The following is an 11,914-nucleotide window of genomic DNA, read 5'->3' as shown; positions in this document are numbered from 1 at the left end:
CCCTCCTCAAATAAAAACAACAAAACAACCAACATCCCACCTATATCACAACTCATCATTAGACATAAAACACTTTCTAATCATGTGTGCATTGACAAAACTATTTTTAAAATGTCATAATTTCAACAAAGTTATTTTTTAATCTACTGACTAAAGTACACAAGTACAACTCATCATTTCACTCAACAAAAATATTATTCATGTGTTAAAAAAAAGGAATGTATACTTTAAAATCTAGTTCTTAATAGATTTTGGACATTCAAATTGCTAATGATAGTAATACACCATTCAACTAACAGAGAACAAACAGTCTTACAAAATAAATAATATGTGTCACGACGCAGTAGAATCAGGCTCTTGTCCATCTTATAGTTATTGGTATCATCTTAAAGCTTGTTCATTTGTCTTACTTTTGGTGAAAAAAAACCAACCCGAATCTATCTTAAACAGAATTCCGGATGTTTGCATTTGAAGAAGGCCTGGTGTCAAAGATAAAATTAGTGAGAAAATGACCACTTAAGTTTGGCAAATTCCAAAGTGTCCTTAGGAACTTCAAATTTACATTTTATGCTTTTTGTCAATGCTTTTCAGTAAAAATGAAAAGAAAAAATGTTTTCATAATTCTGAAGAATGCCTGATTTCACCACGTTGCCACACATGGTAGAATGCACTTACAAAGCACTTCGATTTTTCACTCGCTCTGGGGTGTTAACACTTGTCTGAAAAAAGAGGATTTGAATAAATTTAAAGAACAGATGGAAAAAAAACCCAGGGATCACTATAGAACAAACACATACAATGGTGTCTGAACAACCCAAAGTTCAACAATCATACTTGCTGAAATGAACATAATAGATGTTTCTAGGTCAACATCATCCTTTATGTGAATAAAGTGAAACACATCCACACAATAACATTACCAAAAATTAAGTACCAGGAATAAGCAAGACTGACGTGCAAAACAAGAGGGAGAGGAAGAGAAGCCGGAGCTACCAGGAGCATCCTCCAACCACCCGTTTTATAGAGACATCCTAAGGCTTTCACAAACTACAATGCGCCATGATTCTCCAACAGTCTGTTCAACTTCCACTTTGAAGAATAGAATCTCTCAGCTACAAAAGACATAGAAAAGACATTACTATCTGTATCTTTTTAATTCATGTTTTCGGACATAAATTCACTTTTTATGCCATCATGGCAAAGCCTCTTTTCCTCCAACAGAGGAGCAGAGCCAGGACACTTTTTATACTTTGCAAAACAGGTGTTTTTACTCCCCCATCAACATAACTTAGATTATTTAAGGGGAGGGCTTCAGCCCTGCCCGTCAGGACCAACCTTGACTGAGAGGGATACAAGGTCTTATCAGAAAAACAGAGATGCTCAATAAAAATCGAACTTAAGTTTCCTGTATGCTATGGGCAAGCGTCTTGCTGCTGCATCACAGATGTTTGTAACATGGTACTTTATGTCAACGGGACTAACAATATAAATACCATTATTTCAGAGATAAAACTAGCGGGAAAATGGCAGCTAAAGTTTGTTGACTTCCAAAGCTTGAAAGTCCTTAGAAACTGAACTTTACATTTGCTGTGTCTTTAATCAATGTTTTCCAGTAAAATCCAAGACAGAAATGTTTTTAAAAGGACATAAAAGGTGTCGAGTCAAAAAGCAAAAATTTAACAAAAGTTGCCAAACTGGCAGAAAAATGCCAGTTTCTTCGATTTCATTATTTTGACGAGCGCCTGATTTCACCACGATGCCTCATATATTTGGAGGGTTTAACTCAATAGCAAGTTAAATCGTTGAAATAGCAAACTCTTTTTGAGCCCCTTTTGGTTCTCACTCAGTCTCAGACACCATAGACGTCCATGTTTCTTTCTGTTTCTGAGACCTACAGAACAACATTTTAAGATACCCCAGTAACCCACGTACAATTTCTTGATGTTGATTTTAAAATTTCAAAAGCCATAGCAATCCCCAAAAAGTTTCAGCCACCTATCTTCACAAATAAGTGCATTCACTCCTTGAGGGTACACTTCCGGAAGTTAAAATTCAGGGGCACCCTCCCTGTGTCCCTTAAAGCTTCTTTTGCCCAGCTTTTAAACAAATTGTACTCGTGATATACCTGCTTTTCACTTTTAGCACCCTCATCCTACACAGCAAATAGATGGTTGAAATTTTCTGAGGGATTCTCTCCTTTTTTTTTTTTTTACTTGATTAGTCATGACAATTTTCACCTTACTTTTTAAACAGACCTTGTATTTGTGACCAGAGTAACAAGTCTTTGTACTTTGATGAGTACTTGAAATGTGAAACCAGAGGCTAAGTAGATGGAAAAAATGCACCCACATATAATTTGCAACATAAGTTACTTTGTTTGGGGGCAAGGTTGTTCATGCAAAGATTCATTTGAAACAAGAGGAAAATAGGGACAGTTTCCATCTTCACCGAGCCCATGGTTCATTGCATCTGATGTCTTTCATAAGGATGTTCACAGTATACAAACACTACTGTTAAACTAATTCCTATAAAAAGACTAAGCAGAGTTTTATTTTCTCTTTCTTGACAATTCTGACCTTGAGCACCACATGAGGGATATTTGGCTTGCTGCACAAACTGACGTGATCGTTTTGAAGGGCTCTCTCAACAGTTTCCCTGTACTTGCGTGCGCTGTTCTCAGCTATATAATACCAGGCCTCTGGATGGTCCTCACCCACATCGATCTCTTCCTGGAAAGGACAACGATGTTATAAATACATGTACACGAAGGCTAGGACGAGGCGCAAAAACAACATAGGCAGGCAAGAGACAGATCAAAATATGAAAAAGGCTAAACCTTGAATGAAATCATATATCTGATTTCTAACCGCTTCACATTTTTTAACATTTATCTCTGATATTTTCCTGTCGTTTTCACCCTCTTCAAAAGTAAATAAATATCCAGTCAGTAATAAGGAATTCCCTTACCTTTCATCTTTAAAAAAAGAAATTCACATTATTTCACAAAAAATGAAAACCTGTCCCCAAAGCAACATTTTTTAAACACAAAAATATGGCATGGCAAGGGGAAACACTTCTGCGAAGATTTGACAAACTAAAGTAATTATGAAAATAAATAATACCACAAACCTAGAACTGATACTTTTTCTATACTTTTGATACATGAAGTAAGATAAACAAGTAAATGACAGAAAAGAACAAAAACTGAACTTCTTACAGAGTGTGATAAAAAACAAGTAAAAGATAAAAGAGAAGGAAAAAAATGCCTTCATTGATGGACCTTCGACAAGTAAATGCTTTATAGAAGGCTAGCCCAGAATAACAAGGTTCTAACCCGGAATTTTTCGTGTTTACAGTTGAAGTGTCTGGGGTCTCCACCTGTACTCCCCCTACATCGTCGGACAAAAGTTTGAACTTCATGTTAATTTTGTTCTATACATAGAGGAAAAGTCTGAAAATGTTGAAGTTAAATGTCTCAAAAGTGAGTTTAACTGAAACAGAACCTTGTTATGCTGTGATTGCAAATAGACAAATGAGAAGAAAAAAAGGAATGTCTTACATCAGAACTGAGCATGCAGACCAGCACATCATCGCTGGAGCCAGTGGACAGGGCCGAGGAGGACATGACACTGGTCGGGCGGTCTGAGGTACTGAGCTGGGGGCTGGGGACAGCAGAGCATGTCGGAGCCGGGATGCTGCAGGCTGACAGATTGCTGTCCTCATCCACAACAGGCAACAGTTGGTAGTTGCTGTCGCCACCCAGTCGACGTACTCTCTTGGCCCGAGGACCCACCAGCTCACTATCCAATGCGGGTCTCTTCGTGCCTCCAGAGCGAGCTCCCTCGCTCTCTGGACCCATGACAATTTCAAGTTCTCCATTTGCTGGTTTACTAAGATCAGCATCATGGTCAGCTACATCACTTCTTTTCTTGGCATCTGTCACTATTACATCCCAGTTTGCAGAAGCTGCTACTGAACTGTTTGAACTAGAAGCTAACATCCGTTCCGCATCACTATCTTCCACTGTTCTGGAGTTTTCCTGGTTTGATTTGGAAGAATTACAACTGGGGTCAAGGTGAGAATCCGATAGTGCATCATGCTTGAGATCTGAACCTGTCCACTGGTCGAGAGACCGACTACATGACTCCTGCTCTTTGTTTTCTTCACAATCTTTTGACCGCAGTGGTAAGACTCCTGTACATACAATGGGACCACTCAGTGAAGGCGTTACTGAGGTACTGACACCCACAGAACTATTAGTGTCACATGGACAAGAACTCAGACTAGAATCAGCATCTACTGCACGGTGTGTATCTTTGACTATATTTTGGTCTTTAGCTAAAGATTTCTGAACAGCTCTCTTAGCCTGTTGTAAGGCCTTTATCTTGGTAGTGTCAAACACCATGATAGTTTCTTCAGGGCTCCTCTGGACGCTGTTTGCATCAGAAACACTCAAGTCAAGAGAAACAACAGAGTCACTGTCCACTTTGTCAGGTAGATGTGATGCAACAGTGCTCTTCTTGGGCATTAGCTGAACAGCCTGACCCCCAGCTGTTGTAGTTTTACCATCAGCAACCGAACACGGCATAGGCTGGACCAATATCTGCTGACTGGTGTTGTTGCTGCCACTATGAGACATGGGGATCTTTAAAAACAGAGGCTGACTGGATGCCTGGGAAGGGAGGATTGGAACCATCTGGGACTGGCTTGACTGGCTAAACGGCACAGCCATAACAGGCACAGTCGGCTGCACACAATTTGAATCCCCTACATTGTTGGGCAGTGCCATTGGCAAGGCAATCAGCTTGTTCTTGCTTGCTTTATCTTTAATTTCTAAAACTTGCATCACTGTGTCATTTCCTGGAAACTTCATATACTTGATGTTCTTTGATGAGAACGGTCCTATAAAAGGAGTCATATTATTAGGCACATTTAAAGAACTTGCCAGTGGTATTACTGTGGTTGCTGCCTTACTGGACGGAACAGATTTGTTTGTTGAAGTAACAACCAGGTTTTCACTGGACAGACTACCGGTGGTGGAGGGACTTGTCACAGAAGAACAGCCCTCAACCTTCACGAAGGTGGAACCCTGAATGGTGAGATCTACAGAGTCTGCTGCCTTGGGTGTCTTGATGCTGCCTTTTTGCAGGTTTGCCCCCTCTTCCTTACAACTTTTGATCGATGTATCCACCGGGAAGGACTCCAAGCTTGACCTTCGACTATTTGGAGCACTAGATGATTTATGCAGGTCTGGGCTTGTATGAACGTGTCCCTCTGATGAAAGGTTGAGCTGCTGCTGCTGTTGCTGTCTTGTGAGAGTGGAGTCTACACACAGCTGACTCAGACCAGAGATGCCAAGTGATGGTGTTGAAGAAGGGAGAGAGCTCGGACCATCCCTCGAAGGCGATGACAAAAAATTGCTACTGGTCTTGATGCTTAGAGAATGAGAATTGCTGTCTGCACTGTGAGCTCTAGCAGTTACTTTCAAAGGAGAGTTATCGCTTAAATCTATTACTGGCACTGAAGGGGCTTTTACAGATTTTGAGATGGAATCCCGGCGGGTGATGCGCACTCGTATGGAGAACATCTGACCCGGTAATTTGACCCTAAGCTCTGCAGGAATAATGCTGGGATGGTGAGCTTTGGGCAAAATCTCCACCACAAACTCACACACATTCATTGTTCTGGGCTGAGGGTAGTGACCCCTTGACAAGCACTGAGCTACCTTGCTTAGAATCTCCTTCTTGGCTCCCTCCCAATTGCAGTTGGCAGCAAACTCAAGAAGCTTGACCTCATCTTCCTCCTGCACATCTTCCTCTCCTGAAGACTGGGTCTTTGCTGGGGCTCTGGCTTTGAGACACACCATAGAGGTGTGCCAGCCATGAAACTGCCTCTGAGGAGGCATAGGATGCGACTGCTGAGCTTGATTTTGTTCCATGTTCTGACTTACAGCCACATTTGCAGCTGACACAGGCCCTGGTGTGAGTGCAGTCTGAGTAGGTAGACTAGACGACACATCGCTCGCCTTCTGACAAGGGTTGGTATTGACTGGTTGAGAACATTCAGATTGTGGTCTGCCTGACCCACTGTTAACCCCAGCTTTGACATCAGTTTTCATCATGCCGATCTCTGCACTGGTGGAAATCTTAATGCCTGAGCCAGCAAGACTCAGCAGCGATGAAGTAGCAGACTGAGAACCATTGAGGTCTCTAGTGAGAGGTGCCTCACTGTGACGTCGGCCAGACTTCTCCATGACAGCCATATGGTACTTGTAGGGATGCACACGAGCACACGTGGAGTTGGTAAATATTTCACTGGACAGCGGATGGCTTTTTCTTTTCCTGCATGAAACAGAGACATTGGCAATGAAGTATGACATATGGATATAAACTCTTCTTTAAAATAAACAATACAAAAATTATAAAAATGCAATACTGTCTAATCAAATTTCCACTGAAAATAAATGAATTTCAGAATAATGTCACATGATCAAGGACTAGTTAGAGCTGTATACATCACACATTTAAAACCCCACCCATTCAAACCAGAATCAAACATTTTTTTAGTTAAAAAAAAATGAAGCAAATTCCAGCAAGAGAACACTTCATGCAAGTTGATTCTCTACAACTTTAAAATTCCGTTTTCACTTTTAACTATGACATAGTACACTATAGCTTATTCACTTTTCTCTGACCGCAGTTAAAACAAGATAAAATGAAATCGCTCTATTTAATCTTCTCAGATCTTTGCAAAGGGGTCTAAAAGTAGGATGACCAACAGAATCTAAAAGCCCATTCATAAAGGTCACTGCAAACTAAGTTTGCGACAAGTATTCTTTGATGTTAGCCAAAAGTGGATAAGAAAAATAATGGGGGTTTACAGCGTACACACCTAAAAACATTTAAAAGTTGAGAAATTTTCCTTAACCTTAACACTACCCTTCAACGTTAGCCAAAGAAACACGATTCAAGAGATGAGGGGAGTATATTTTTTTCTAGGCTAACAACAACGGCCAACCGACCAAATGAACCAACAAATCTCTTACCACTCATATGCGTTCAGACCAAAGCAATGACAGCGGCTGAGTGTTAGTCTAGTCAGCGCAGTTTGATGTGTAAGGGTAAGAATGACTGTCGCTCGTCAGGTGTTTGATGTGAACGCGCATTTACCAGACCTCGGACGATGCAAGTTTTGAAAGTAACAGCAGAACTACGAATATTATTATTTGTATGTCGCAATTGTAACAGCTATCAGGCTATCATCAGAGAATTCTGAGAGCGGGCAAAGATCAAACACAACTTGGAGTGAGTCGACTACTAAATCCTGCATCGATATTTCTCCTGGTTCCTACTGACAAAAAGTTCAACGGGTGCTTCACGAGACAGAGAAGAAGGTAGAGTAAGTTTTTAGAAAAATCCGTTGCAACAGCAGACTGGAACAAAAAATCGGGATACACGAGATTGAAATTGGGAAAATCGGGATGCTTGAGATTTGGGGCAAAAAATTGGGCTATTCCGACTAAATCAGGATGAGTGGCAGGTCTGAGTATCAACCAAAGAACAAAGGTACCCATTGGGGGATGGGGTCAGTTTACTAGCCAGATTAAGGGCACAAAGTGGCTATTGTGGCACAAGTTGATCGCGCCCAAATCGTCATCTCAAAAACAAACGCTCTCAAAAACAAACGCATTTGTTTTCAGGCGACGGGGCGGGCGATCATCCCGACCAGACCAGACCGCCAAAGGGGCACCCCATATAACTAACTGAAAAACTGTAGATCTTGTTTAAGGATCCGCTAGGACCCACACCGGCGGCAAAAGTTTACAATAGGTTTTGTCCATGGGGCTGCTCAGCCCCACATCGGCTGTAGATGTACATCGGTGTCTGGAAATGAGACACCCCTTCAAAAAAATTATGTATAAAATAGTTGGAACATATTGATATTCTCACCCTTCGGCACACTGATGTAAATATAAATTTTAGACAAAGTCATAGCAGCTGAGGTATCCACTGTGCAAAATGATTTTACACTTGAAATCAAAGTGCCCTGGGGCCACATGGCCCCGTTTCAGCCGGCCCAGGTTAAAGGCATTTTCTTTAACTTAAAATTTCCCACCTTTTGTGAGCAGAGGGTTCTATCACAGGCGCTGATTGCAACACATCATCCACAACAAACGTTGGTTTGGGGATCTTCAGAGCCATTTTTATGGGCCGTGACTGCAAAATAAAAGAACAAAGACAAAATCAAGAAACAACTTTCCACAGATAGTCATCCTAAGTACGTCTTCAAATAAAAAACCATCTCCTCCCTCTGTACAAAAACACCATCCATGCAGATAGGTCTGGGGGCAACAAACAAAAGAAAAACAGAAAAAAGTAAAACTACTACAGTAGAACTACCATGACGACCACCTGTACAAACAGCCACCCCCCGCCCCCCCCCCTCCCGTTTTTTTCTATATAATTTAACTGCGTAAAACAGTCACCTGTCCGACGCGGCCGCGGCCACCTTATTTTATCAACCTATGGTGAAATTTACCTGCCTCAGGCAGCCATTGAGGTCACTCTTTGCCCAAAGCTTTGTCATAAATTTTGAATCGACCCCTCACTCTGTGGACGAGCCTTCATAATTCAATCACCTGTCATTATTTTTAGTCCCTCCAATGTCCAATGAATGTTTACCAAAGTTGACCAATGGGTAGGCATAACGATAAATTTTCGACTGCTGGTGAGGGAAGCGTGTCATCCATCATAACCTATAAGCCCCACCCACAACTCAAGCACAAATCATAAGTGAGGTGACTGGTCATTGTTTTGTTTACCTAATCTGTAAAAAGTAACAATGGATGTAGACGAGAACTTGCGACATAAGCGTCGTTCGTTCTCCAAATGGTGGCGACCCATGTGTTTGTACCATGGCATTCGGTCTTCATTGTCTTACTTACATAATGTTTTGTTTATTTTACCCTTGCACAAAACCAACAACAAAAAAGACAGCTAACCAAAAACAGACCCCCAAACCAACAACACAAAAAACACTTCTTACACCACCCACCCCTCCTTTTCAAAAGAAAACAAAAACCCTTTTGAATTCACCTTACAGCAGTCCTAAGCCCAACATCAGCCCCAGTTTGGACCTCAGAAGAGAATGATTTGCTTTCTTCGTTTTGATCAGTTCTGCCGAACACAACCACCTGTTATACAACAACTTTTCTCCTTGACAATGGGTGGCCATTTTACACAGGGTTGACTGTACTTTCACTGATCCTCTGGAGGAAATTTCCGTTCCAGGGCACATACAATGCATCCATAAATTAATCTCAAGATTATTAGAAGCATATCATATATAATCTTATACCACAAAGTAACATGACAGACAATTTAAAACAAACATGCAACAGCTAGTCATAAAAATGAAAAGTCTCGTTTTCTTAGTTGGGTTTCATTGCTCTTGCTCAAGGACACATCCTTGGTACTATCCACCTACAAAGAGTGTCAATGACATGGCCTGACTTTACTTGTCAGCCGGCCAGAGTTCACACAAAACTCAGCTACCAGCTACGAAAGAATCAACATAGTCATCACATTAACATAGCACTTAGCAACTTATGTACAAGATTACTTAAGGGTCCAAGCCCTTCTTTCCTCGAAGCAACAAGCAAAGTTAAAAGTTGTCACAGTATAAACAGAGTATGTAAACAGTTCAGAACAGGAATCGTTGACTTCAATGTGGGATAAGCAGAAATCAAATAAACATATATAGGATTTTCAAAATTTACAGTACACCACTGTCTATATTTTAAGATAACTTGTAGATGTTCAGTTGTAGTTTAGTGTAGTATGATAATGGTGTAATTTTGCTTGGTAAAAACGAGGACCCAGTAAACACACCTGCACCAGAGTCCCCACCAATAACTCCCAAATGACTTACCAAAAGCACAGTAATATGATGTCAAAAAAGAAAGCAGACGAGAAATGAGAACAGAACAGCATCTGTGGGTGTGCATACATGTGTATATTGAAGGCTAAATTCAATAAGCCGGCCAACTATATTCTGATAATAAAATATATTTTATTTTCATGTAAATGATACAACAGTTACTTCTCTCCCAAAACTTTCCCTTCTAAAAATATGGACATTGATAACTGAGATTAAACAAAATATCTAAACTTTCCTTTCAAAGAAAATATAAAAACAACATTCTTAGGGGTTTATGCGCTGGTCAAACGCAAAACCAAGATTTTGTGGCTTGTGTGCTTCTTGAAAAGAGCCATCAGTAAGAACTGGTAAAAATCCACTTACAAAAGGAACAAGTGGAGCTCCACTGCTGACTGAAGCAACAATAGGGGCACTGTTAACAACCACTTGGGAAGCAGCCACACTAGTCTCCTGAGAAGTGAGAAGATTGACAGCACTGAAGATGGTGTTGGTCTGGGAGTCGTCCTGCAGGTAGTCACTGTCGTCTATCTCTGTGTAGACCACGGGCGGGGGCAGGTTAATGGGGGCTGTGCTGGGGGCGGGCGCAGAGCTCATAGCCGGACTCACAAGTGGGGATGAGTTTGGGCTGCTGCTCGCAGTCTCAGTCTGAAAGAGAAGTTCATTAAAATTTGATCTTTGTTGTTCTCTTTGAGTATAATTTTTAAGGGTATAAGGGGAGGGGCTCTATGTGTCGTGAACAAAAAGGGATACCAGTGACCAGGGAAGTATATTAAACACCTTCATCAAAACTATGTAGACAACGTCAGGTTCAGCCTGGGCCATTAGAATAATGCTTACTAGGAGAACTAAGGAGATGTCCACTATTATTACATTAAAATTCAGAAGATATATAGGCATAAAATTTAGGGGGCGTTAACCTTTGAGCTACTTTTAAAAAGAAACCATACTCTTCGGACCTCAAAATTTAAAAGAAGATGACAAGATAACCTTAGCTCAAAAACACAGCACTATGTTTGTGTGTATAGTCATACATTTATGTATCAATGTACATGTGTATTCATGTACGCCACTGTAAAACAAATTTGCGTAGGGAATCAATAAAGCGAAGTTTATATCATTTTTAACAACTTTTTCCGAAGTTATACTCCTAAGAGGTAGCAACAGCAAGACTCGTCAATCAGTCGCAACAGTAGAGGCGGTCGAAAGCAATACACGATGATTTAAGCCCTAAGCTCCACGTTTAGGTTGTCATGCTAAAGGTACATGAGCAAATAGTATTGATATAATACATTAGTATTGCGACATCACTTTTTCTGTGGCAATGACATTAACACAAAACACTTGCCAACATGGGATACTTAAAAGTGCTACATTTGTATCATATTATATCAAGACAGAAGTAACATGTACCAAGTGTGATACATGAGAACCTTTTCAGAATCTTTTGCAAAAGCCAATGAGAACTTTTCCAACCAAATCTTAACACACTGCGGTCACTTGGCACAATACCGCGACAGTGAAAATGATCCGTTTTGGTCACCTGGCTGCGCCCGCCCAAGAAGTCCGTGGCAGTCACTATCCTGGCTAGGTGACCAGATGGGGTATTAAAGTACTGCTGGCTGTGTGACTGCAAAGTGTTAAAAAATAGTTAACCCCTGTAAACTTTTAAGCCCTTTATGTTTTAAATGTATCCCTTCGGTGAAAATATGCATTGATTTCCCTTTTTTTTTTCCAGATTTTTTTTTTATAGTAGAGGGTTTTACAGCGCTCCCAACTGCATAAGGTCATATGAGCGCCAAGGGGTGGGTGTCAACAGAGAAGTCTTTACTGGGAATTAGACTTACACTGCTAACCTCTCTAGCTTCGACAGCACAAGGTCTGCTTCGACTATCAAGGCACCCCAAAATAGCAGGTCACAAGAGAGTGACAAACATACAAAAGAAGTAGAGGAAAATAACAATAGTACGGATCAGGA

General features: G+C 40.8%; 1 protein-coding gene across 1 annotated transcript in view; it reads right to left on the bottom strand.

Moving 5' to 3' along the window:
* The window catches only part of LOC101848081, a gene marked incomplete in the record, with an annotated part of 43,238 nt that overhangs the window by 9,220 nt on the left and 22,104 nt on the right, over positions 1-11,914 (bottom strand). The window contains 5 exon segments of the mRNA XM_035972759.1: positions 676-719; positions 2,577-2,729; positions 3,560-6,341; positions 8,116-8,216; positions 10,303-10,584. Coding sequence (XP_035828652.1) covers positions 676-719; positions 2,577-2,729; positions 3,560-6,341; positions 8,116-8,216; positions 10,303-10,584 — 3,362 coding nt within the window.

Source organism: Aplysia californica, unplaced genomic scaffold (genome assembly GCF_000002075.1).
Source record: "Aplysia californica isolate F4 #8 unplaced genomic scaffold, AplCal3.0 scaffold00831, whole genome shotgun sequence".
NCBI classification, from domain to species: Eukaryota; Metazoa; Mollusca; class Gastropoda; order Aplysiida; family Aplysiidae; genus Aplysia; species Aplysia californica.
Note: the sequence above shows the minus strand (reverse complement) of the source record. Positions and strands in the feature narration are given on the sequence as shown.